At 40.1% G+C, this 26309-nt stretch overlaps 2 protein-coding genes across 3 annotated transcripts; both read left to right on the top strand.

Moving 5' to 3' along the window:
* The first annotated feature begins 429 nt into the window (after positions 1 to 429).
* aftphb (aftiphilin b) lies at positions 430 to 9275 on the top strand. The gene is made up of 11 exons (XM_055030046.1): positions 430 to 551; positions 707 to 850; positions 2658 to 3826; positions 3924 to 4090; positions 5097 to 5223; positions 5322 to 5378; positions 5972 to 6088; positions 6162 to 6219; positions 8539 to 8625; positions 8735 to 8858; positions 8980 to 9275. The coding sequence occupies exons 3-11, from the start codon at positions 2693 to 2695 to the stop codon at positions 9122 to 9124; spliced, it is 2016 nt and encodes a 671-aa protein (XP_054886021.1). The 5' UTR covers positions 430 to 551; positions 707 to 850; positions 2658 to 2692; the 3' UTR covers positions 9125 to 9275.
* A 1614-nt stretch (positions 9276 to 10889) lies between these two features.
* LOC129359640 (actin-related protein 2-B) lies at positions 10890 to 25248 on the top strand. 2 transcript variants are annotated; one of them, XM_055029413.1, is made up of 10 exons: positions 10890 to 11038; positions 13720 to 13830; positions 14111 to 14125; positions 15812 to 16027; positions 16235 to 16307; positions 18098 to 18234; positions 18348 to 18497; positions 20594 to 20739; positions 20999 to 21131; positions 23739 to 25248. In XM_055029413.1, exons 1-10 carry the CDS (start codon positions 10991 to 10993, stop codon positions 23907 to 23909), a joined length of 1200 nt encoding a protein of 399 aa, XP_054885388.1. In that variant the 5' UTR covers positions 10890 to 10990; the 3' UTR covers positions 23910 to 25248. The 2 variants fall into 2 exon arrangements, with proteins under 2 accessions (XP_054885388.1, XP_054885389.1); XM_055029414.1 differs by lacking the exon at positions 14111 to 14125 and having other exon boundaries at positions 10891 to 11038.
* Positions 25249 to 26309: the final 1061 nt, after the last annotated feature.

Raw genomic sequence — 26309 nt, 5'->3', positions numbered from 1 at the left:
GCCAGCAGGAGGTAGTATTTCACCCAGGAAACCTGGACTTCACCATAGATTGTCTATTTTAAAGAGGCAACACGCTGCTAAGCTTGTAAAAATGCTTCACACTACAAAATTACCTGTATTTCTTTTGGAAAGTTTGAGTTACCCTTTGCCCCATGTACTGCGCATTTTTTAAAATTAGGAATTTATTACCGACAGTCCCAATCCTAGATGTTTCTACTGCTCATTTTCTGTGTCAGCAAGGATGTACTGACATATGGCGAGGAGTGAGACCTCTTCCTCTGTTCTGCATTCCAGTTTCCACCTCATTCCCATACAGAATAATGCTGAGAGATGATGGAGGAATAGGGCTGCGGTTCTGACAGGCAAGCAAAATTAATTGTTGCTGGGAAACTAAAACAAGCGGTACTGACAAAAATGTACTAACTTTTACTCGGCTGTAGAGAGATAGGGCTTTATAACATGGCGGCTGATAAGTTACAACAGAAACCGGGCACTGGCGATAAAGCTAGCTAATCTGCAGCGATGGGAACCAAAAATAACGAGCTAATGGGGTCAGGTTTCCGTTTAAAACACAATTAATTTGTCGGTGTCGGATTACGGCGACGAGCCGCTTCTCTCTCTGTTTTTACTTTATGGTGTCAGTTCTCACTTCATGTTTCTATGGCTTGACATTTGTCTGTTTTTGTCACCTGTCCGCTGTGTTCAGCATGAAGACCGGGGGAAACGGACCAGGTCGGAACCGCAGTGGCTGTTTTCTCCGTCCTGCCAACAAACCCGGAGAGCCGCGCTGACCCACGGCATGGAAACAACGACGAGGGACGCAGAAAGCCATTAGATGGTGAAACAGACAGTGAGTTTAAATTAAGGGACGGTATAATAAAGCCGTTAATCCATTACAGCGGAGCCGCTGCTGAACTCCGAGGCGGATTATCTTTCCTGTGTATCAGTTTACTGGCCTCCGTTTCTCTCTCTCTTTTTTTCTTTTTTCCATAAACCACAAACGCCTCACTAAAGACACGAGCTTCACGCGAACACGTAAAACTGACTTTTAGGGAAACTCGGAAAGACAACTTCCGCAAAATATTAACCGTCAGCAGAGTCTCAACAACAACAACAGTCAGTGTTGACTTCATATGAATCAACACTGACTCGTTAAAAAAACCAATTAGAATATCAGACATTTTAAATGGATTCATTATACCCGGAGGGATGCTTGAAAGCCTTAGTTTCTGTTGATTATGAGGATTTTTCACTTCCAGATGACATTTAAAATAAGTCATCTGTAAGTGACTTTTTTTTAAAAAAAAAAAATTGGTTTGGTGTTTTATGTTACTAATTTAAAACAAAAAAAAAAATCCTAGTGTTGAAAACAGAAACGTGGGCTTCATGAACTGTATGTTTAATACTTTGTCAAAGGTTGTTTTTTTTCAAAAAGTACTTTTATTTCTCGTAAAGAAACTGCTTTACAGAAGATAGTTATATTTTCTAATGTATTATCAAACTTGATAACAGGATCATATTATGAGAGTCTTTGCATATAGTCTTGAGGACGTTGCAACGTGAAAATGTATTCAATTAAATTCAGTTGATTTTATTTACACAGGGCTAGTTCACAACAAATGTCATCTCAAGGCATTTGCAGAAAAAGCATTCATTTAAATATTACATACATTCCAGTTTATCCAAGTTATCAAACAATGTTCTCAAATGAGTAGTCAAAGTAGTTTGAAAAGTTTCTAACTAAGGAAACCCAGCAGGTGGTATTGAGACATTGAATTGCAGCATTGACTCCTCCTGGATGTGCAATCCCAATGAAGAATTCCAGTGAACAGAATGCAAGTATACATCCAGCAGAACATTGAAATAATCAAAGCAAATTCTTGTGTAACCCTAAACAGACTCATAATCAGTAGCAAGACTTAAAATTTAATATTTTCATAGTCTTCCCCCTCGATCTGACTTCTTTGCAAAGTATATATAAACCATCAACAATAAGCAAGATGATTAGTTTATGTCCGGTAGGCCCTGTTTTCTGTCCTGAGGTTACTGTTGAAATCACAAACACCCTGATGTGTCTGGTAGGAGCTGTTTTCTATCCTATGTTGCACTAATTATGTCCTAATGCCAACCTAACTGGTTAAACACAACACAGACAATCCATAGATGCATTCTGTACCAGTTTGTTGTCCCAAGAAGTACCACTGGGTTGTCTTTCTGAATGCTGGTGTAGATGCTGCTGCTGATGGCACATGGTGATGCAGAACACAAAATGACACATAGTCCAAAGGTCTGTTTGCTTTACATTGGTTAGGATGATAAACGGCATCAGAAAGGGTTGAATAATTCTGACTTTAACATAGTTGTCTTGTATTTAGTGCAAAGTGTGACTGTCTTGTCATGTGTTGTGTTTTGGGCAACAGGAGCCTTTATGACCTTTGTAATGTATCACAACATTTCAGAAAATAAGACTTCAGGATGCTTTGTTGAGCATCCTGAACAAAGCTTCAAGACACTTTGTTGTTAAGCAAGAGTTATTTCATCACCAGCACTCAATAGGTTTATAACTAAAGCTTTAACCCAAGCTGAATATAATAAAAAAAAAGGCTCTTAAAGGATTGTGACTCTACTCTTCTTGTTTTCCTCACCTGTCCTGCCAGACGCATGAGGCCTTTGGGTCCTGCTAGACAAACATATGGAGCCTGATGTAATTCCCCCGCCTTCTTACTCCCCTCCTCCGCTGGATGATGATGGTGATGATGGGGTGAGGTCAGAGGAGGATGAATTTGGGGATTTCTCTATAGGAGGCCTTTGCTCCCCGCTTGGTCATGCCGACTTCACAGAGTCAGCAACCCGTCAGTCGGATGGTCACCTGGTTGAACAAAAGCAAAGCACACCGTCTGAGGAAACTGGGAGCCGCGATCCTGAATCGTCTTTGCACTACTCGAATGGACGGGCTGGAGAAGACCTACAGCCTGGAGCCCAGGACTCTTCTGTGGAGGACACGGGGTTTGCTGATTTTGCTATTTTCACAGAGCAGGCAGGACATCCCTGGTGTTGTGGCTTCACGGAGCAGTGGGATGGGAAAGTGGACGAACGCGAATGTGTTTCCGGACAGGAGGTTGTCATGGAGTCTGAGCCTCGATCCCAGCATGCATGCAAGGCAAATGGAGGTATCCGCGTTGAGGACGAGCACTGTGAGAAAAGAGATGCAGCACTTGTGCAACCACCTCAGGACCACAGTCAGCCTCAGGGAGACGAAGGAGATGTTTGTTTAAGATCAGCTGAGGAAGGGCAAAATGTTGGGAAAACGCTGGATCTCTTTGTGGCAGAGCCTGCTTCTGACAGGGTGTCTTGTCATGATGATTGGTCGTCAGAGGAACCAAATGTTTCATCCCTTACATCTCAGTATGCCCAGTCTGATTGGGACCAGACTGATGATGAGGTGGAAGACTGTGGATATTCTGACGCTGTCGTCAGCGGCGCTGTGAACCTCGGCTCGTCTGAGTTGAATGTGCCTCACTGTGATGCCACTCAGGAAACCTCGGCTACCTCCTGCCCAGAGAAATGTACATACTTCACTGACGCTAATACCTTGCGTCACAGGGAACCTGCTGAGACAGCTGACATGGGAGCAGAGAGTCTGGGAACCCTTCCGTCCAGTGACAGCTTTGCGGATTTCTGCTCGGCGCCCACGCAAGACGATGAAGAGAGACCAACGTGGGCGGACTTCACAGACCAAAGCGGACCGACGGAGGGAAGATCGCCGACACAGCGCAGTGAGCCGGGCGATGAACAGGATGGAGTCACAAGAATGAATAGCTGTCAGGTAGAAAACAGATCTCTGAAATAGAATCCCGGCTTTGTTACCATTCATCAGCACTTTTTTTTTCTGAAATCTTATTTTTTTTTTCCTAACTGTTCAGGAGTCCCTGTCCTGCCATGTCCAGCGGCTCCTCCAGTCCAGCTTCCCAGAGGTCTGTGTCCCAGCTGTGGAAGGCGAGGAGGACCTGCCCAACCTCGGTGCTTTACTTCACATCCAGCAGCTTCCAGAGACGGACGAGGAGATCCCAGAACTCAGCCGTTCTCTGAGGTGACGACAAATAACTCAGCTGCTGTGTGCAGACTATACAGCTAGAAAAGACATTCATTATTATCATGAAATTTCTGAATGGGTCACAAATCTACAAAATCTGACAGTGTCTACATTGCTTCTGTCACCTGAAATATAAAATGTTGAGTTTCTCATGAGTGCTAGTAGCTAAGCCTGCTTGATTATCCAGCAATTTTTTTTTTCAATTATGACATCTGAAAAACACTTTATTTATTCAGGGTGTCCACATACTAGCATTCCTTAAAAGTCTTACATTTGTGTGTCTAAATTTAAGGCCTTAAAATGTCTTGAATTCATAAAAAGTTACCTTTTAGTATTTACAACGTTAATCAGGTTTTTATGGCAGGACTGTTCAAAGAGGTTTTTTGGTAAAAGCTGCTAATCTTCTGTTGCAAGCAAGCTAGCTTTTTGCCTCTATAATGGACACAAACCCAGGTTCACAGTTAATGCTATGCTTGATTGTTATGCCATTCCCCAAAGTAATAGTTGTTTTTGGTCTTAAATTTTATTAGCAGAATGTGGAAAAATTATTTTATCCATCATTTTTGGGGGCAACTATGATGTCTGAAACATCATAGTTGATGTTCTAGAACCGTCAAAAAAACATTATACCTTACAGGGCTGTTTGAATCAGATTTGCTTCTCAAATCCTGTCTGCATAATAGACATTTGCATGTCATTTGCAAAGTTTTGATTCTCCAAACCTGTTTTGAAACGCTTACCTAAGTAACCTGATAGCCTTTGATGATGACACACCTTTAAAAAAATCGAATTATTTTACTTAAAAGTGGCATGAAGCCTCATTTATACCTTTGTTTTGTTTAGATTTGCAGTCTCTGTGGTTTCACACTGCCGTTTTTGGCTAAGCACACATTGGATGTGGGCTTGCCAGTCGTGAGCTGGAGATGCATCCAGTCAGATTGTCTAAGATACAAAAGTAACCATTTTTGCTGTTTTTTTGTGTTTCACTCCCAACTCCTCTCAGGATTCAGCAGCTGATGTTCAGCCTATCTGAGGACATGCACTGCTCACTTGGGCTGCAGTTTAAGTGGGGAGGTTCTCACAGTAACACCACACTGCTCAGGTGCCTTGGTGTGGACACTAGGAACATTGTGAGTTCATTTCCAGAAGGATATCTTATTTAACTGTGTCCTCACAAACCTGAGCCAGCATATGTAAGGGATTGTTTTGTGTTTTTGTCCCCTGAAAGGTTTTTATTGGCACAAAGAAGCAGGCGGTGACTGTGCCAGCGTATGCCTCTTCTTTGGTGAGTCCTCAAACTTTTCATGTCATGACGGTAAACTTAGTTCGCACTAATTATTGTGTCATTGCTAAATTTAACACGCTAATATAACCTAGTGCCAATTAATTGGAATTACCCATTTATACCTAAAAGCCTCTCTCCTGCTGAGGGTTCACAGCAGCGTGTTACACGGCCTTATACTGCGGTCAACAATGCAAACTCGCAAATGCAAGCGAAAAGGTGAGCGAGGAGAGTCAAAGTGGTGTGCTTACAAATTTGGATAAAACCAGGGTAGTATGAACTGTCCTTCCACCGAAGCATGATTCAGTTTAAAAGACGATTTTACACAAAATGACTTCCTTTAAGCCTCCCTGAATATGAAAACCTATAAAACTGAGAATATTCAAACATGTTTCATTTTAGACAATAAAACTTATTTTTATTTATTTATTTTTTTAAAACGTGCATACAGTGGTGGTTTTTCACATGAGCAGCTGCTTTCTAAGCTTACAAAGTTAAGCATTGTGATTAATCACAACGCTACCGTTTAATCTGATTCATTTAATCTGTTCACCACACTATTAAAAATGTAACTAAGTCTCTCAATATTTCATCAGGGAATGCTAGACCCCACCAAAGACCCTTCGCCGGCTGTTTGCTCTCCAGGACGCACGGCCGTCTCGGCATCCTCAGGGCCCCCGGAAACACAGAAAGCCTCGACTCGTTCGGCGCAGGTGGCGTTCGCTAAATCAACACGACAATAAACACGTTCAAAGCCGAAACACTGATATGAGTTTGTCTGAGCAGGAGCTTCCTTCGAACCAGCCGGACTGGAGCTGTAGAGGCCTTAGCGGCTCCCAGGAGGGTACGTCCCCTTGCCGAGCCCCTCACCCCTAGTAGTCCACCAGCCACGCCTAATGGCTGCTGCTAAAAAGCCAAAAAGTGTCTCACTTCCTCTGCTTCTGTCTTTTTTTTTTTTTTAGTTCTTTTTTTTCCCCTTTCTTCACTCAGCTGATTAGCGCTGAAATCATGTTGATAGCAAAGCAAGAAGAAAATCTACTTCTTCTGTTGTCTGCTTTACCTCCTGTGACCTTTTGGAGTGTTTATCTCAGTATTTATCAGTCCCATTGTGATGAGGAAAAGATGAACATATTCATATTCAGAGCATATACACTGCAAAGACACAAAATCTTATCAGGCAATTTTTGTGTAGTTTCTAGTGCAAATATTTTAGCACACTTCAAGTAGTACAAAACAAACTTCCAAGTAACTTTTCAGCAAGACATAGGGGCTTGTTTTAAGTCAATAATTCCTTAATATTTATGAAAACGTACGAGTTCATTGGCAGATCATTTAATTTATGACAACATTTTCCTCATGTTGTAAGTGAAATAATCTGCCACTAGAACTAGCACTTTTTCTGACAATATAAAGGAATTACCGACTCAACACAAGCTCCCATTTCTTGCTGAAAAGTTATTTGGAGGTTAGCTTTGCCTTATCTATTTCAAGTGTTCGCAAATATTTTCATTAGAAACTACATAAAAATTACTTGGTAAGATTTTGTTTTATGCCTGCTGCAAAACTCAGTTGTTGTTGTAGTTTTGTCAGTGTCATCTGGTTGTCACCTTCATTTGACGTATGAAGGTTTCTACTTCAAAAAAACATACAAAAAGATTTCCATATTATTTTTTTATGTTTGCCTCACAAGGCCTTGATGGTTCCCCTGAGCTTTGGAAAAGCTTTATAGATAAAATATAAACAATGCACACTTCAGCTCAGGTCATCAGCTCATCTTTGCTCAGGAATATTTTATTAAATCTGCAAAAATTTGATTTGTGAAACTGCTTAGGGGTAAAAAAAAAAATCTAAAATTGTCATAAAACTGGACATAATTGTAGCATTATTTTAAAGTAAAGTTCATAAAAAGAACATTAAAATCTTCATTGCAAAATACCTCAAGCCCCAGCAAATTTTCACACATTTGTTTTTTTCTCAAAGACAATTTTGAGTATCTCGTCTCCTTTTTCTTCTGCACTTCCTTGTGTTGACTTTTCATAAGACATCCATCACAAACACTAGTTTGTGGTTTCGGCATTACGAAATGTAAAAATCTTCAGATCGTATGCACTGTAAATGAAATGTGCCTGTGCTGCAGTACTTAAAATATTAACTCCCAGCATAACTAAACTGAATGTTTACTAACATGCACAGTGAACACACCTGTTACCTTCAGAAACTCACCTGATCAGCATGTTTTTCCTCCTCAAATGAAAACGACATAAACACTGATTCAAATGAGCTCATCTAGCTCATTAACATCCACATTTTCTGAAATGCTAACATTCTTTATTAAAATGAAGAATTTCAAATGTTCCCTATAACAAAAAAACCAAAACACAATTTCCTCTGACCTATAGAGGGCAGTATGTTCTAAAAAAAAAACAACTTTAATCAAAAAATGAATCACACCTCATTGCAACAAATGTAAATAAAGATTTAAAACCTGCATCTTCAATCCACCTGTAACTTTCCACTGATTTTGATCGTTTTCTTTATTATTTAAGCACCTTAACTTGTCTCACAAGCCGAACTCCTCGTTTTGAGGCTTGTAATACAATCATTTTAATAATTTTTGTTTTTCACTACCGATAAAAATGGTTTCTGCTTCAAAAATACGGCAGAAATTTTTATTGATGAGTTGTAACTTGTGCCTGCAGGTTTTTTTTCTACCTTAGACTGTTATTTTCATTATCATTATTTTTTTTCACTTACCCAATTTTATTGCTCAAATTGAGACATGCACTGCATAAAAGACTGTTGGGAAAATCCTTGTAAATACTGAAATAAATCAGTTGATCCTCCCTGTTTGGTCTTCTCCTCATACCTTTCACAACTGTTAAGATTTTACAACTTTGCTCTCTGGTTTGAACACAAAGTTGAGATTTGTTTTTGTATGTTTTTTTTTTTAATAATTATTTTTTTAATGGTTGTTTTATGAAGATAACACAGTTCTTTACAGACACGGACAGGAAAAAACAGCATCTCCTCTAAGTTGCTCTTTTTTTGGATTAAAAACTAAAAGTGCATTTAGAAGAAGCTTTAAAATAGATAGTGAGGTTAAATAGAGACTGAAACCCAAAATCAGTTCTCATTTCCATTCAATTTTTCCTGTTGATATCAGTCTGCTCCTCACTGAACCTTGATTATTTTGGGTCTGAGGATGAGAGCAGATCCAGCAGCAGCAGCCGAGCCAGCAGTCCTCCTCCAGGTCAGCACACAAGACGTTTTTCTGCAAACATTGTTGATTTCTGCTCCTATAAATCTCTTCAAGCTTTTGTTCCCTTTTATGTGTTTGCTGCGCACATCTGCATCTGAAGGCGTCGACTGTGAGCTGTATAAAATAATCATAAGCAAACTGGAAACTGACAATAAAACCAGTCAGACACAAGACACTCTGAACCGCCTGATGTCCACAGCAGAAAGCACGAGCATTTCCCCCAGGTCTGTCAGCAGAAATGTTCAGATGCTGTGCTTTTTTTTGTGTGTTTTGTTAAGCCTAATATAAAACCACTTACAGAGACCAGCTACTAGTGTTTAAATCTGTTTATTTGTGTTTGATCAGGAAGCCTTCAGCCCAAGAAGAGCTGAGTGGAGAAGCTGGCAGAATGATCTCTGAACTTCCTGACTTGTCCTTCATGCAGGCCAAAGTTCTGATGTTCCCCGTCTTTCTCGCACCCGAAGCTCACAATTCCCCAAAACTACTCTAGCTGCTCAGCAGCCACTGATAACTCACTTGTTTGGAAAGACAAATAAAGAACAAAATATAAGTGTGTACAGTACATGAGCTGATGTAGATTTTAAGAAGTACAATATGAGATGCCTCATACTGGCCTAACTTGTTTGGACAAGGATCGTCATGTTTTGTTTGGACAAGGATCGTCATGTTTTGATCAAACTACGCCACCTGCTGGCTACTTAATGTATCTTATTCAAAATGGAAGGCAATCAAAACTTAACTATTAAAACTTAAGCAGATATGCAGCTGCATTACAGTGTATCCAAGTATTACTGTCTTCAGGTTCAGTCTTTGGATTTTGTTGCGGAATTAACCTACATGTATTTACTTTAGGTATTGTATAATGTTGTATTCTTTGAATATTTTGAGTATGCATATTTTTATTTTAAATAAAAATGTGTCAGACTAAATGTAAACTCATAAGTAACAAATTATAGGTTGATTTTTGCTCACATGTTATTGAGGATGGACTTTATGGATCAACTGAGAAGACCTGAAGATGGGAAGTTGCATTTATGTACATTTTGGTGTTATACTCAAATGTTTTAAATTATCATAAAAAATATATCCGATATCTATTTATTAAATATTAATTTCTGATATTAATTCAAAAAGGTCTCCAAGCCCTATGTGAAAGCAAAATTTCTAGAATTTAAATTAACTTCCCACATCCAGGCCTAAGTACTGACAAAAGCTGTAGAATCAAAAAAATCATTGAAACAGTCTCACAATGAGAAGTGGGTTAAAATATCTCTTAAGGTTACAATCTAAAAATATTCAAGAACAGATGAGAAACAAAGTCACAGACTGAGGGACTTCAGTGAATCACAGTTGAAGGAATTATCCACAAATTGAACAATTGTGGGATTTTTACTGCTCTGCCACAAAACATGTTTCTAATCGAGAGTATGTTTTTTTAGGGGGGGGGAGGTTGTGGGTGAGGTAAACAAACAAACAAACTTCTTCACCTGTTTTGATCCATAGTGCTAAGCTGCGTCTCCTGCACAGACGACCTTTGTAGCCGTCTGTACTCCTCAACAAATTATCTTTCTGTGATGACAATATGCAGTACACCTCCAGTCAACAAATTCCTGTTTAAAAATCAAGAAACACAATATGTTTTGTTTATGGCAGTAACAGCATAAGCAGTGACAGGCAGCAAGATGGTGCAGTTACAAATCCTATGTGATCATCCATCGACGGAAGTTCAAATCATGGCAGAAGGATGAGTCACAGGTAATGAAGCAATTTAATATTGTAGGCTCTCTGAACCAACATAATTTTGCTTAGTAACTAGTCTCTTCCGTGGCAACATATGACAGTTTGACCTCAGAGAAGGAGAAAGGGACAAGTAGAAGTACTTAAAAAAACACACAAACTTCATTCATTTTATTGGTAAACATGAACACCAGTGGTTTAAAGTAATACTAATGCAACTCATGTAAAACAGCTAAATAGAAGATGGAACAAATGTACGGTTTTATTAATTATTTCTTGGCATTTGCTGGCCTCCATAGACAAGCATCAAATATGTATTGAACTCAAATGACAAAAAATAAAAACTGACTTTAATATAAAAACTTAAAATACTTCTATTATAACCTCATAACAAGTTTATGAAACTAGACATATGCACAAATACATAAATATCTGTATATAAAAGCATTTTATGTCGAAGACCTAACAATTTCAGAGGGAGTCGCCATTGATTTTAGCGCCTCCGTCACATACCGGATGAGCACCCTTCCCTTCCTCTTCTTGGCCGGGCTGCTGTGTCTTCCTTCCGGCTTGCCGAAGAAAGTTGAGGAGGGTTCAGCGGCAACTGGGCTTTTACACAATGGACAGCCAGGGAAGGAAAGTAGTGGTCTGTGACAATGGAACCGGGGTAGGTTTGCGTCTTCGGCCCGCTGCTTCACCGAGCAGCGCCTCGCTCCAGACGGAGCCGTAATGTCGAACAATTTGCTGAAACAGGAAGTGGGGCTGTCCGCGTCTGCAGCTAGCTAGCCCGAACTGGGCGTGTAGCCTCGGTTCCAGCAAATTTCCATTCATTCGCAATCGCCTCGGAAACACCTCTCTGAGTTTCTACAGTTGTCAGGTTTAGAGCTGAGTTCGTGGCTGTGGCTGAAGCTCGCGTGTTGTTTAAAATCGCGACTAACGGTAACTGTTCATCGTAACCAACGGTGGCTGAGCTAAAGCTGCTAGCTAAGGAGCCTGTCAGGTTAAACAGCTGGTTGTCTGCTAGCAGCGTCAGGAATTTATGGAGATTTACCCGACAAAAGCTCGTAATTTGCAGTTTCATAATTGTTGCTATTCATTTGGTTTGCTTATAAATTTAAACGAATGTTTTTTTTTGTATAAATTGCCATCAACAGCTAGCTTTAAGGCTATCTAGGCCGTGTCAGGTGAATAGAGGAACCTCCTGTATGGTCTTCGCAGCGACTTCGCCCAAAATTATACCCTGGCGGCGCCTAGACTGGGTGAAAAACACACAAACTCGAGTCATGTTTTAACTGCGTTTCACACATTTCAAAAACATTGTTGGGCCCATGTGCTGTTGACAAGCATTTTAGGAAGTCTTAGGATACAGGAAATGCTAGCATAGGAGCCTTCAGTTTTGTGGAAAAATGCCTCCGAACATCAAAGCCATAAATTTGTCACATTTGTCACAGCGGTCGACCAATGTTGAGTTTTCATTAGCTAATAAATATGTTCATCTTAAGGCGCGTTTTTGCCATTTCATCCTAATTGCTTCATATTCACAGGCATTCAAATGTTCGTTGTTTTAAAGGCAGGGATTTGTGACAGTCGATTTAGGACCCTTAGACTTTGATCAGTTTTGTTTTCGATGCATGTAAATTTATTGCTGTACACCGACACAATCATATCTACCGTTTATCAACAAAGTATTGTGATTATCCCAACTAATTGACAAAGACATTCTCTTTATTACATTTCAGCTGTAATTAAGCGTTGGTTGCTTAATTACATGATAGTTATGATTGTGCATTTGTGAACCCTTGATGAATTAAGGATGCACCAGTCAGAAGGCCAGAGGTCGAAATCAGCCAATATTTCAACAGTACTCTGGTCGGTAATTCACAAGTCGAATAAAATCTTTAAAAATCAAGTGGCCTGGCTATATAGTTCCTTCATTTTCTGTTGGATTCAAAGCAAATATCTTTCATCATAGAACCTGCAACACATTTTCCATCTTTGCTTTTAATTTAAAGGGGAAAAAAAGATTCTAAGGTAGATCAGAAAGTGGCATTTGCTCAAAAACTAAATCTACATTCTCCATCCCAGCTTGGAAAATGACACAAAATGTTTGAATAAAAGTGTCTTATGACAAAATCTTTCAAACATATTGTATTGTATCAAGTTTATATAAAAGTTAACTTTTTGTGTCACCACAGCTGAGCTGATTTTGGTGTATCTTCTACCTCTCGACATGCTCAACACACTAGGCTTGCTAATCTTTGCCAAAACTCAGGAATGTGCTCACTGCACACACAGGTACCACTGCCTCGTCTGGAGTTGCAGGGACTTCCTTATCTAAACACCGTCAGCAGTCGAGGAGGATGTTGGCTCAGCGCGTTACTGACTAATAAGGCTTTTTTCGGATGTGAATTTTTCAATAGCTCTGTGTGAAGCCAGCAAAGAGAGAGAGAGCAGAAAAAAAACCCAGCCATATGTCAGAGTTGAATAGAGAAGTTAAGAGGAAGTGAGAAGAGACTAAACCACAGTCGCTTATGTCACAGGCACATATTCAGAGATCTGACACATTCTGTGCCAGATCTGAGTTCAGTGTGAGATTACGTTTTTTTTTTTAAGCTGTCGATGCAGAGAGTTGTAAATCAGCAGAAGAAATGACCTTATTTTAAATTCTTAGCTTTTCCCTGAAGCGGGTAAGGGAGGGTTGAACTAATTTCTGCACTTAAATATTGTGTTCTTATTGGAGAAGATTAAAGCGTGAACAGTTTTTTTTTTTTTCTTTGTCCTTAATTTGACTCTGTTGCACAACTGAAACGAGTGCTTTGTGCACAGAAGCTAAATGTTGCAACAAGAGACCATGAAGATAGTTGTTACTAAATTGTTTGGAATATTTGGTCATTGTACTGAGAGGGCAAAGTTGCAAATGTAATTTTAAAGGGCAAGATTATGATTTCAACAGTTGTACTTTTTCTCACTGTGTCTTGTTTGATACGAGTTTCATCGTATGAAGAGTTTATGTAAAAATGCCACGTTTCACAAAAAAATGTCCCCAAGCCGACAAATTTGTCTTCCTTTGAAAAGGTAGGCAGCTTTTAGTTCTTTGAAACTCCAGTCCCTTCACATTAAATTAACTTTAATTTGTATGAAAATCACAATTTTGAAACCTTACAGCCTTGGAGGTGGAGCCCACAAATTTCTCTTGGATATTTAATGCAAGAAATCAAAACATTTCAAAGGTTTTGGCTTCAGGCGCAAGATTTCTAGAGCCAACTTGTGGGTTGTATATGTCTGAAGAGTTTTAATGCATCTGCTTATCACTTCCTCTTTCCTCTGGTCTCTTCCTGCCTTTTGCAGTTTGTCAAGTGCGGCTATGCAGGCTCCAACTTCCCAGAGCACATCTTCCCTGCGCTTGTTGGGAGGCCCATCATCCGCTCCACAGCCAAAGTGGGAAACATTGAGATCAAGGTACGAAGAGGTTTATTTGACCAAAATGTTCTTTCTTCTTTCTTAATATCTATCTACAAATTCTAAGTAAAAGAACACAGTTTGTGTGAAAACCCCCACCTGTAAATCAGTTTTAGACATCAGGTGTTGTAAGTTCAGAGGTAATCAATTTGGAGACAGCAGAGGGTTCTTATTGGCACCTGTCTCGACTTTTCTTCCTGTTTGTTTTCCTTCATTCGTCTTTTGTTTTTTTCTACCTGTTTTGCCCTTTCTCCACGTTCGTTCTCCCTCGGTGAAGTAGAATTCCCAGAAGATGGTAAGTTCAGGTTGTTGTGGGAGTTCTGTTCTTGCCTGCTGCTGATGGTTTTTAAATGTCATGCTCAAACTGAAAATGAGGAACCTGGGTTCTTTTCTTTTTTTGATTTAACACCTAATTTGTTTGCTGATTTTTTTCTTATGTGTGCGTGTGTGTTTGGTTCAAGTGAGTGGCAGGGAATAAGGAAGACATCCATCACTTAGTTAATGTACTCCCTTCTGCAGGCTGAGCGCGTTGGCAGAAATGCCTGCAATGAATCAGAGGCCAGCTGTTATCGATGGAGCGCTAAAAGAGATTTTGGACCGTTTCCATTTTTAGAGCCTCTGATCTCGTCGCACGCCCTGACAGCCAAAACGCCCACCTCAACCATGCCGCCGTGTTAAGCGGGAGAGAAATTGAAATGTCATCTTAAGCTCTCGGTTCTCCCCGGTTACGTGTTTGTCGGAACTGTAGGCATTTTAACTCATCAGCCAGTCAGGAGCAGAAGAAGTGTCCTCACTTGAGGACGCATGGCAGACAGCTGGTAGTCTGAGATCAGAGGACATCTGGTTTTCTTTTAAGACCACATCGAGGCGATTCTTGCGACTGGTACTTTGTTGATGCCAAAGCACACAGGATGAATCCATAAAATGGCTGCTTTCAGTCGGCTTTTGATGTCTCCAAGCGGAATGTGAGATGCTTGACTGTGTGGCTAACGGCGCGTTCTAACCCGGCAGCTGTGTACATTGCCACGGCGGCCTTGCATGTGGATGGTTGAATGTGGGGGTCGAGGGTTGGTTTGCTATTGCCGAGGGGAAGTGGTTCCAGGTGTAAATGCATGGAAACATGATGCTTTGTAGTGCATGCTGGGTAACAGAGTCCCAAGCTGAAAGGCTACAGGAATACATCTGTTTGCCAGTAGACAGATGGCGCAAGATGTATAAGCTTTAGTCAACAAGGAGGAGAAGAACGTAATAAAGTTACTGTATAGGGCTGCAACTAAAATTTATTTTAGTAATCAATTATTCTATTGATTAATCAAATTGTAAAAATTTACAGAATTTTTATTTAGTCACTTAAGCTGTTTTAAAACCCTATTAGAAATGCATTAAAAAGATACAAATCAACATTTCAATTCCTTTTTTTAAAAAAAAAAAAAAAAAGAAAATGCACATTTTATTTCCTAAAATGTAATAACAAAGCATTCCTTTAGTGAACACTTGATCATTTCTAGCAAAGGATGCATCTGCAGTTAAGAAAAAATAAAAGTACCGTCAACTAATCTGTTTGTGCTTTTGGAGAAACGTGTTTCATATATTTTCTCTCTGGAATTTGAACCAGGTGAAGCTCAAAATGCCACTTGAGGAGTTCTGGGTAAAACATATTTACAATGAATACGTCATCTTAAATGCAAAATGTTAACTTTTTTGTACAGTCTCTCTGACTGTGGTGTTCTTTCAGCAAATGGCCATTTTTAGAGTCTGTATCCTCCGCTGAGCGATTAATTGATTACTAAATTAGTTGGCGATTATTTCAATAATCTATTAATTGCGATTAATACACTTAATCGCGATTAGTTTGATTAATCGTTTCAGCCCTATTACTGTATTGGTTTTCAACTTGTCTGAGTGACACCAGGCGATCCAAATAAGGAGCTTCATGAGCTGAATTCTAACAGTATTCGTCTCTGCTGACCCCTTCCTCCAGGACTTGATGGTGGGAGACGAGGCCAGCGAACTGCGCTCCATGCTGGAGGTGAACTACCCCATGGAGAACGGCATCGTCCGGAACTGGGATGACATGAAGCACCTGTGGGACTACACCTTCGGCCCGGAGAAGCTCAACATCGAGTCTCGCAACTGCAAGATCCTGCTGACCGAACCCCCCATGAACCCCACCAAAAACCGGGAGAAAATCATCGAGGTACAGCGACGCATGTCTTGTTTTGGAGCGGCTTACTTTGCCCAATTGATTGCGTTAAACCGGTTGTCACGGAGGACGCAATGTATTAAAAGCTTTGCAGAAGCGACGCCGATATAAATGCTGTAAATCACGTTTTAAAAGCTAATGTTTCCATGTGCTGCTAGCTTTCTCTTATCAAACCGATACATTTGCTCATTCTCCACACAGGTGATGTTTGAGACCTACCAGTTTGCAGGAGTCTACATTGCTATCCAGGCTGTCCTGACACTGTATGCCCAGGGTAAGAGTTTTGATGCCACAGTTGAAAGTTTATAACATTAATCTGTAACTTTTACAACCCAAACAGGCATTTTTTACTCTGTTCAGCTAAACAAAACTGGCTTAGAGCCACAGTTGTTGCATAATCTTTTTTTAAAAAGACAACTCTCATAACTTTTGGTCTTTCTCTACTCTAGTTAGTTTGTTGTTTTCATTAAAGAATCACTATTTCAATTCTGTCTTTAGGTTTTGAAATAATAAAAACACATCTACATTTGTGTTAACAGATGATGGATACATTTCTTTATATGAAATCAGTATTTGTGGAAATGTGATTTTGTTACTATTAATTTTTTTTTTAAACCCTAATGATAAGAAATGCATCTTTAAAAGTAACAATAGTATTTTTTGAGTCACTTTGGTCTAAAAATTTATTGCAATACTCAATAAGAAACACCCTGCTACTTGTTTTGTCCAAAGTTAGTGAGAGCTGTTGTAGAAGGCTCTGGAGCCGCAGGTTGCAGTCCTCTGGTTTAATCAAACGATTACTGTCAGACATGATACCTTTTCTTCCTTGTTCAACAATATTTCATTCCCATATTTCTGCTGAACTACATAAATAATGTTTTTTTGAGATACACCAAGAAGTTGACAGGTAGCTGAAATTTGAGGGTTTTTTTTTTGTTTTGTTTTTTAGAGGGAAACTGTTTTACAACACGTTGGACACGTTCGTAGTTTATTCAGGCTGACAGAATGACACATTCAGCAAATGACTAGAAAACTGACTAAAGTAGCGAAGCAAGACTGTTTGTCTTTCTAATCTTAGTCTGTAATTGCTGAGTGTTCCTAAAGGCTGACTTTTAGAAACAGAGTTACGACAAGAATTCAAATTTTATCGGAGACTTTAGTTTTAGTAAATCCACTTGTGCTAATTACTGTTATAAGACAACTTTAAGAAGATTTTGTTTGTGTAACAAAAATCTTAAAAATTGGATCTTAAAGAGTCTATTAAATGACAAACTGTTAGAAAAGCATGTAGTTGATTTGATTTCTTCCTGCTTTAGACTTTCCCCATGTCCTCTCCCCTCATTTAAGGCATACAGGACCAGTGTTGGCTATAAAAGCATCACCTATTATCATTACACTAACAAGTGTGATGAACAGTTTTAGGGTTTGATAAGGTCTCCTGCACTCTAACGGGTGGAGTTTCATACAGTGAAAGAGATATTTTCCCACACTCGTTCCAAAATCCTCCTTCAACTCTTTAATTGTTAAGTCAACCGGCAACTATTGAGCTGTTTATAGTTTTGAACTGTCACAAAATAGAGGTGATTTAAGGTTGTGTTCACACTTGTAAAGCAGAACTGATGTCCGATTGCAGATACGCTTTTAAAACAAAGCACAAACACCTTGAGATATGACTTAAAATATATATTTTGAACCGCAAAAAATTTGCCGCCCTGGGTTACTGCCCACATAAGCCCCTTTTGCCCTATTTTTGCATCTCTAACCAGTTGATTGGAGCAGCGCTTGGCTTGTAACACCCCACACGTATGCACAATTCATATATGAGAATGTAATAGAGCAATTTAACTTGTATGTAATGGTGTTGCTGTAAGATTTCAACCTTTCACTTAAAATACTTTTGGAGATTGAATTAATTTGCATAAATCCCGATAATTAAGATGTTGCTTTTATTTAGTGTTTTTGTTCCTCCACTCAGCAAGTCTGTGCCCCTTCGTCATAATGCTCTCATCTGATCAACATTTACCCAGGGAATAAATAATAACCTGCCCTGCTTGCTTGTGTCAGGCCTTCTGACTGGTGTGGTGGTGGACTCGGGCGACGGTGTGACACACATCTGTCCAGTGTACGAGGGTTTCAGTCTGCCCCACCTGACGCGACGTCTGGACATCGCAGGCAGGGACATCACCCGCTACCTCATTAAGGTATACGGTCTCTAAGGAAGACAAAAAAAAAAACCCAGCTCAACTGCCCTGATTTGATCTAATCTAGCTTCCTTTTCCCTATTTTTTTTTCCTGTTTCTTTCTGTGGATTTAGCTGCTGCTGTTGAGAGGCTACGCCTTCAACCATTCTGCAGACTTTGAGACAGTTCGCATGATGAAGGAGAAGCTGTGCTACGTGGGCTACAACATCGAGCAGGAGCAGAAGCTGGCTCTGGAGACCACTGTTTTGGTGGAGTCTTATACGGTACATCTGCACTTATTTATGATTTTTGTACAATCGGTGTAACTTCCTTTGTGATGTCACTTGATAAACTCCTGAAATGGAGCTGAAGGTGTGTTTCACAGACCTTATTGCGTAACCAATGGCCTGCATTGGTTATAAAGGGGTAACTTCTGGTTCAGCCGGTTCACTTCTATATATGGAGAAAAGGAAGTGCTGTGTTGAGAAATCGAGCCACTTATTTTCTTTATTGAATACAAAAGTTGCATCCCTCATATTCAACCGCTACAAACGTTCTTAAGCAAATCGCTTTAAAATATTTTTGCTTGCACTGTCTTCTCACAATTCTACGTTATTTAATTCTGCTGGAATTTCATTTCCACTGAATAGATTTTGTTGTTGTTGTTTTTGCTTGTGTGAAAGTTTTTGCCCAACTCAGTTTTCTATATTCAGCGTCTCTCTATGAATGCAATTTTCTTGGTAGGGAACTTTTCTTATACTCAGATTAATTCAGAGAAGTTAAAACAGTGCAAATAAAGTCTAACTACAAATACGTTTCCATGAAAGCCTGGCTAAAAAGTGCAGTGTTAGGGTCTACATGTAAAAAATTAAAAGCCATTCAGAATAATGAATATTGTTAGTCAATCAAATAAATTACACCAAATGACAAAGTTAGTCATCATGGACCTTAGTTTGCATCAGTCTCTCACTAGACCTCAGACTTTGAATCTGGAGCAGGTTCAACTTATCCTGTCTTTTTATTTTTGTCCTTCTGGCTCAGCTAAACCCCTCAGTAGTCCTGTAGAGCAGGTTTTCAGCTCAGTCAGTCGGGGCAATCGACTGGATCCGCCATTACGAAACCACTGCAGGTGTCACCACTTGTTGGAGACGAGACAAGGCTGCAGCTTTAATATTTAGCAACTTTACAGACAAATCGGATTCGTCAAGTCAAGCTTCTTAGAGGTCGGTGATCGAAGAGAAAACCAATTCTTTGACATCCAACAATGAGACCAACTAAGAGAATAACTTATAAAATATATCCACTATAAGAAAGAGTAAACTGTAGAAATCCTTTTCACTCGTAGACAACACCTAACTGTCTGTGTGGATCTGCATTTTTGAGACAGACGGGTCGTCCTCCTCCAGGTGTCTGGAATAGAACTTGCATCAGATTTTCAGTCACTTGTGAAACAAAATGACAAACTGGAACATCTGCATTCTCCAGGCCTGAGGTATCCCTGCCAGCGAACACACACCCCATGGGGAGGGTAACATCAACGTAGAGTTTACTTTTTTAATCTAAAATTATTTCTTTCCATACGCCACACACGAGCTGAAGCTTCACATTGCCACATAGCACATTATAATCAAAGAACTCTTCTCAAAGGTTCCTTATGAAGTACTGAAACTAGTGGGTTATTAAAACATCAGCAGTGAGCTGGAGGGACTTCCACATGGCCATAGTTGGCTGCCTAATGGCGGGGTAGTGCTATTTTCTCTGGGTCTCAAACATCTGGGCGTGCAGCTCTCCGCCATCAGCCTTGCTTTTCTTTCCGAGGTTCTTTTTCCCCCTCTGGAAGGGGAACCGCAGAATCTAAACGTCTGTGTTCCTGCACGCCTTTTTGAGCACATGTTGTGTCTCGGCGCTCACTGTGACCGCGCGCGCGTGTGCGCTTTACGGTTGGTGTAGGCGAGTCGGCGTGCAAGACGCACCGAAACAAGGAGGGCAATGTGACTGTGGCCGAAGGGCTGCTGAACTGTGCGTGACATCATTTCCTGTGCAGCCACTTTTGTGGCAGCAGCAGGGCTCCACTTCCTCCCACTGCTCTCTACTCAATGAAGCCTTTTTTTAGCATTTTTTTGCTAGCGCTTGAACACATTGGCTGAACCTGGCTTAGAATCCACAGTTTCTGTGGCTGCTCATTATCTGCACTCATTAGAGTGCTCATTATGTTGTTTTCCATATTGGGGAAAGCAGTATTTACAAGTTGTGTGGGGAAGGTTCTACTTTGTTCAGAACCATTTTGGTAGCATTGTACCTTTCTTAACCTGCAATCACACCCCGAGGTGCTCCACCAAACTCTCCTCTTTTCATCTCATTCCCTCCCACACGTTTCCAGCTGCCAGATGGCCGAGTGATCAAGGTGGGAGGAGAGCGCTTTGAGGCCCCTGAGGCTCTGTTCCAGCCCCACCTCATCAACGTGGAGGGCGTCGGAGTGGCCGAGCTCCTCTTCAACACCATCCAAGCCGCTGACATAGACACCAGGTGAGACCCAAGAGTCCAATATGCCATAGTCAGCTAGATTTCTTGATCTTTGTTTGAAATATTAAAACAAACAAAAAAAAGAACAGCTGTCATTTAAAGTCAGTATCTTCCTTTTTTTTAAACCAACGATGTGGTCACTGAGAGGGTATCAATTTGTGTTTGAAGTGAATCTTGAATGAAAGACTTTTAAGGCTATACACACCCGGAGGTGATGGGTTCTCAAGTCTCAATCACTGTCCTCCATCTTCCCTCTGGTCAGGCCCGAGTTCTACAAACACATCGTGTTGTCGGGAGGATCCACCATGTACCCAGGGCTGCCGTCTCGACTGGAGAGGGAACTGAAGCAGCTGTACTTGGAGCGCGTGCTCAAGGGAGACGTGGACAAACTTTCGGTGAGAGACCAACCCTCACATCTTTCTCCTAAACTGACTGTCTGACCTAAAACTGTTTGGATGTGGCTAACAATGTGGCAGGAAGAGGAGAAACCACTGCAATGATTTTATATCACAATCAGTTGAGTTGCAAACACTTCATTTTTATTTATTTTTTTAAAGGAAATGTAACTTTTAGGTTCAGCTGTTATTCTCTGAAATTAAACATCAGAGATCAGATTAGTGTTACTCTAACTTCCAACAAGTGGAAAAAAGTGTAGGCGTTTATTTTAATCTCTTTCAAAGACACTCAGACGATTTTATCTCCCTGAAGTTTGCAAAACAGATTAAGATTTTATATTTTGGATGCAGTATACATAATCAACCACCAGGTGGTGCAAAAAGTGTACAAGACTTTCATCTTTGTACTCGTAGGAATCATCTTTGTGATGATTACTGCCCTAATCCAGTCCTGTATTTTACATTGAACTTCAGCTGCAAATGGCAGCTGTTTGATTTATATCCTTTGATATGAGCAATGAAACGAAGAAAACTATACTGTCTATACAGTAAAAAAAATATCTGCCTTGAGTTTTGACAATTCAGAGAACAGAAAGTTTAGTTGGGTTTTTAAATGATCTTGAAATGAGGTCAAAGTAACCTTTCATAATCAGTATCCTGTATTCTTATTCATTTGTTCATTTAGTGGTAAGATTTGTATTTCAGGATTTCCTTTTGTATGCCAAACACTATTACAATATATAATTTTTGTTTAATCTGAGATTTTCTGGAGAAAGTAAGAAATTCTGTTTAAAAAAATAGTGTTCCTTATTTAACTATCAGAAAAATGAAAGTAAATGACAGCTTTTATCTTTAATTTTTACTTTTATTTACACAGCTTTTTATTGAGAAACAAATAAACAAACACAACAACAAAAAAGGCAATTATATAATATTTAAATAAGAATAAAATATGAGCTCAAACAATAGCGAGTTTCATAATATTTCTTTTTTTTGTCTTCAAATAAATATTAAAGTAATTTACCTTCTGAGCTAGTGTCAAAAATAAAGTTAAAGAAAAATAATTTTCCCAAAAATGTGTTTTTAGATAGACAAATTTCACCGTTGCACATATGAAACGGCAATTAGAAAACTGGAACAAAAACTTAACCAAGTCAAGACAAAAATGTCACATGAACAATTTACGAAGAATAAAGATTGATATAACCTCACTGATCTTTGCACTGAAATTTCCATCATATTATAGGAGATACAGGAAGAATCTGGATGTTTGTCGGAAAATATAGGAAAATTCTGTTTCTCTCACCCCCCCCAAAAAAAAAAAAAAAAAAAACTTATTTTGAGTTGTAAACTATAGATTCTGTTAAGTTGTTTTGCTCTGATCAATAAACTGCAGCTTTGCTTTTCACCCTATCGAGAGGAAACTGGGGTGTTTTAATCGTTCATAACCTGATTGGCATGATCTCAATCTGACCTTCAGTGTCAGGAAGCTCCTGACACGTTTTACACACTAACGCGATGTGACGTGGAATAACTCTACAAAGCATCTGTGTTTCAGATCGTTTTGGTTCGCTCGCGTTGCACGAGGCTTTGAAACATTTCCCAGGAAATGAACCAACGAGGAGGAAGGAAAACATTATGAACACTTTTTATTGTATAAAAACCGACTCCAGAAAGCGTCATTAGCACTGCAGTCTGCAGGATTTAATATTGAAACTGACGTGCCATGCACCAAATAAAATTTACAAGGTAATAACTTATATAAATATTATGCTCGGAGTTTATGCGTCCCCCCCCCCGTAGCCAAAAAAAATACTTTTGTGGTTCGCTGCTTTGACTTCTTTATTTATTTATTTATTTGAATATGAAGCGTCACTACTCGGGACACAGTTCTGAAGTTGCCACATTTTTGTCAGATATATTTAACTTTAGTGTTTTTCATTTAAGGCTATTTTGTGCCTTAAAAGCTGCTTTAGTCGAGGTAATTTGTGAAATTTTAAATATAAAAATGGAGGAATTGGAAGATACGAAGGTTGCTCCAACCAAGCCCGTTTTTTTTTTTTTTTATGTACATGAAAAAATATCAGTTTTCTGTCTCTTCATCTATCCATCTTTCGATTTATCCACCTCTCTCAATCAGTCCGTTTATTTAGCTGTTTTTTTTTTTTTCTGCTGTATAATCACAGAAACTTAAAGATAATTCAGCAAATTTAAGTGTGAAAATATATGGATTTTAGGAAGGGGGGAGGGTGGAGTAAAAACTCTAGACTACTGTTTTTACTGCTGGGTTTGTCTTTTGGCATCTCAGTTTGGGAACGGGATTGCGAGAAGATAAACTGAGAGGAACTTCAAGGTCACACTGTAAAAGCGTTGAGTCTGGAAACACAAACTGGCTTGATTTTAATCATGGTAACTACTCATTTTGTGGCACAAATCCTGATCCTGGGAACAAAAGCTTATCTTCACCCACGGCAGAGGCCGGTTGGGTTTTCGATCCCGATCTCCCTCGCCCCGCGGATCACAGAAACCACGAAGGCCTTCGCTGGGGAACACGCTGTTGTGTTGTAAACTTATTATAACTCCCTCTGCGTTCCCCTTGTCGTGCAGAAATTTAAGATCCGGATTGAGGATCCTCCCAGGCGAAAGCACATGGTGTTCCTGGGTGGAGCGGTGCTGGCCGACATCATGAAGGACAAGGACAACTTCTGGCTGACCCGGGAGGAGTACCAGGAGAAAGGAGTCCGCGTGCTGGAAAAACTCGGAGTCACCGTCAGATAAAGCAGCGGGACGGACAGAACAGCCGCACACCTGAAAACACAGATTCACAAACACATTTCCTCCATTCGCCCATATTGCAGAGTTTATATCTATTTATCCCTCTCTCTCTCTCTTTTTTTTTCTTCTTTTTCCTGAAAGTATCAGCTGCTCTTGAATTTTCCTCAAACATCTGAAAGTATCAAGAGTTTACCTCTCTCTCTTCCTGCTCCTCTTCTCTCCTCTCCTCTTTTCTTCTCTCCTGTTCCAGGATTGGCTCAAAACTTGTCTGGGAAGCCTCCCACAACCCCGCGAAGCAGCTTCCCGCTTCGCGATTTGAAATGTTTTATTTTTACAAGTTCTTTTGTTTTGTTTTTGTTGTTGTTTTTTTTCACGGTGGAGATGATAGATGGGTCATTCCACCAGCTTCAGGCCTTTTAGGAGGATTAAAACGATGCAAAGTCTCAAACTCATAACGCCGCATTCACAGTCCATCACAAACAGCCACGGCCGCTTTCAGCATCTGTTATAGGCGAGCGCGAACTGATCACATTTTTTTGGTGTTTTATTTTTTTTTTATATATATATAAATGATATGACATGGTTTCTGGGTGAGGGTTTATGGCTCTGCTCTTCTTCTGTGGCTGGATTCTTAAGTTCTACATTACTGTTTTGTTTTTTTCATGATTTACTCCTGGTGTTGTGCATTGAGCCGTTGGAAATGGAATGCACAGAGTGACACACATCCTTGTGCTTTTTTCTTTGATTTTTAAAAAAATTTTTTTTTTTATAAATATAAAAGAAAATTGATGGTTGATTCATAAAGGGACAGAAAAAGTAAAAGCCTGACGGAGAGTTTGTGACGGTACGTTTGGGGTTAGTTAGTTAGTTGTGGGAGGGGAAACACGGTTAATAAGAAGCGGGACGGAGTGAGTATTTGTTCATTTCTACCTTCTCTTTAGATGTAAATCTCATGGATACGAGTGGCCACCGCCGCGTCGTACCGCTTTGTCTCTCGGATCCAAACGGTTGGAGGCAGGTTGAGCGGCCATTAAAGTTGGAAAATATCCCAATATTCTAGAAAAAAAAACATATTTAAGTTCTCCAGGCTCCGGCGGTTTGACGTGTTACTGGAGCCACTATTATTTCGGGTATGAAAAATGTGTACCTTTATAATTATTATTTTTTTCTTCCCCTTTCCATGAACGTCTTATCCAGTGCCAAGTGCAGTTATTGTTAACTGGATCTCATGTTTTAATGTCTTTCTTTTTTGTCAGTTTTTTTTTTCTTTTGTTTTTATTTTCCTGTGTCGTTCATAGCATAACTGCCTAACGCTGATTTAAATAAAAGTGATTTATAATGACGGCTGTGTGGGTCTCTTCACAATTTCTATGCCTGCTTAAAGGTGTAGAAGTTTCATTTTAATTTCTTAAACTATGGGATGCCAGACGGGTTACCTGGAGGGATTCTTTGCACTCGACATCACAGACGGGAGAGAGAGAGACGGAGGCTCATCCGCGGCGACCAGAAGGAGGAAGAGGAAATGGAACAGTGGCGGAGGCAGTGGCGCCATCAGAGGAAGAGACTCTTTCCGTGCCTGAAATAAAGATCTCACCCCAGACTCTTCCGGCCCGGTTCTGTTTTAATCCCCTGACAACGCAGCACTTCCCCCGTAACCTTGAACTGGTACCTACAAGTCTGGGAGCCAGCCGAGACGTCGCCCTACTGCACTCAGAACGGGGTTAGGGTTTCTTTTTATAGTGAGTCTGGACCCTCGGCTACTGTGAAACGACTCCTTACTGGAGTTAACTCTTTAAGGTTTTTTTTCTTTAAATATCTCTTACCCAATTGCTAACGTCCAGCCTCCACTGCTGGCGGTGGAGTGTTTCACACTAGGAACGTGAGCAATCAGTGTTCTGGATCAGGTGTTGCTGTTTGATTCATTTTTTTCCTTTAAGCAGACTTGTGAAGACACTTGCAGTAATCAATACGACCAAAGATGAACGCCTGGATGAGTTTCACTAGATCTTCCTGCGACGTTAGTCCTCTACTCTTGGAGATGGTCTTCAGGTGGTGGAAGGCCGACTTTGTAACCGTCTTTATGTGACTCTGAAGGTTCAGGTCTGAGTCCCAACTCTACACCCAGATTTCTGGCCCGATCTCTAGTTTCCAGCTGTAATGAAGCGGCGCGTCGATTCCAGATCGCTCCTCTTTAGGTCCAAACATCATAACCTCAGTTTTGTTTCTGTCCAGTTGGAGAAAGTTGGGGCACATCCACACATTTATCTGCTACTAACCTGCAAGACCTCCGATTATCTCGCTTGCGTGCATCTTTCGTTCAGGCAGCTGACTTGCAGTGGAGAGCAGCAGGTGCACTGCAGGTGAACTAGACTCCAAGGAAAAAAACAAGAAACTTTCCCTGGA

The sequence above is a fragment of the Poeciliopsis prolifica genome, unplaced genomic scaffold, assembly GCF_027474105.1.
Source record: "Poeciliopsis prolifica strain line A6 unplaced genomic scaffold, Auburn_PproV2 SCAFFOLD005, whole genome shotgun sequence".
Taxonomy (NCBI): domain Eukaryota; kingdom Metazoa; phylum Chordata; class Actinopteri; order Cyprinodontiformes; family Poeciliidae; genus Poeciliopsis; species Poeciliopsis prolifica.
Note: the sequence above shows the minus strand (reverse complement) of the source record. Positions and strands in the feature narration are given on the sequence as shown.

Coding starts and splice junctions, on each gene's coding strand:
- aftphb (XM_055030046.1), top strand. CDS start 2,693: ATGGAGCCTGATGTAATTCCCCCGCCTTCTTACTCCCCTCCTCCGCTG. Junction 6,089..6,161: donor CCTCGACTCGTTCGGCGCAG/GTGGCGTTCGCT, acceptor TTGTCTGAGCAG/GAGCTTCCTTCGAACCAGCC. Junction 8,859..8,979: donor AGCACGAGCATTTCCCCCAG/GTCTGTCAGCAG, acceptor GTGTTTGATCAG/GAAGCCTTCAGCCCAAGAAG.
- LOC129359640 (XM_055029413.1), top strand. CDS start 10,991: ATGGACAGCCAGGGAAGGAAAGTAGTGGTCTGTGACAATGGAACCGGG. Junction 18,235..18,347: donor TCACCCGCTACCTCATTAAG/GTATACGGTCTC, acceptor CTGTGGATTTAG/CTGCTGCTGTTGAGAGGCTA. Junction 21,132..23,738: donor GAGACGTGGACAAACTTTCG/GTGAGAGACCAA, acceptor CTTGTCGTGCAG/AAATTTAAGATCCGGATTGA.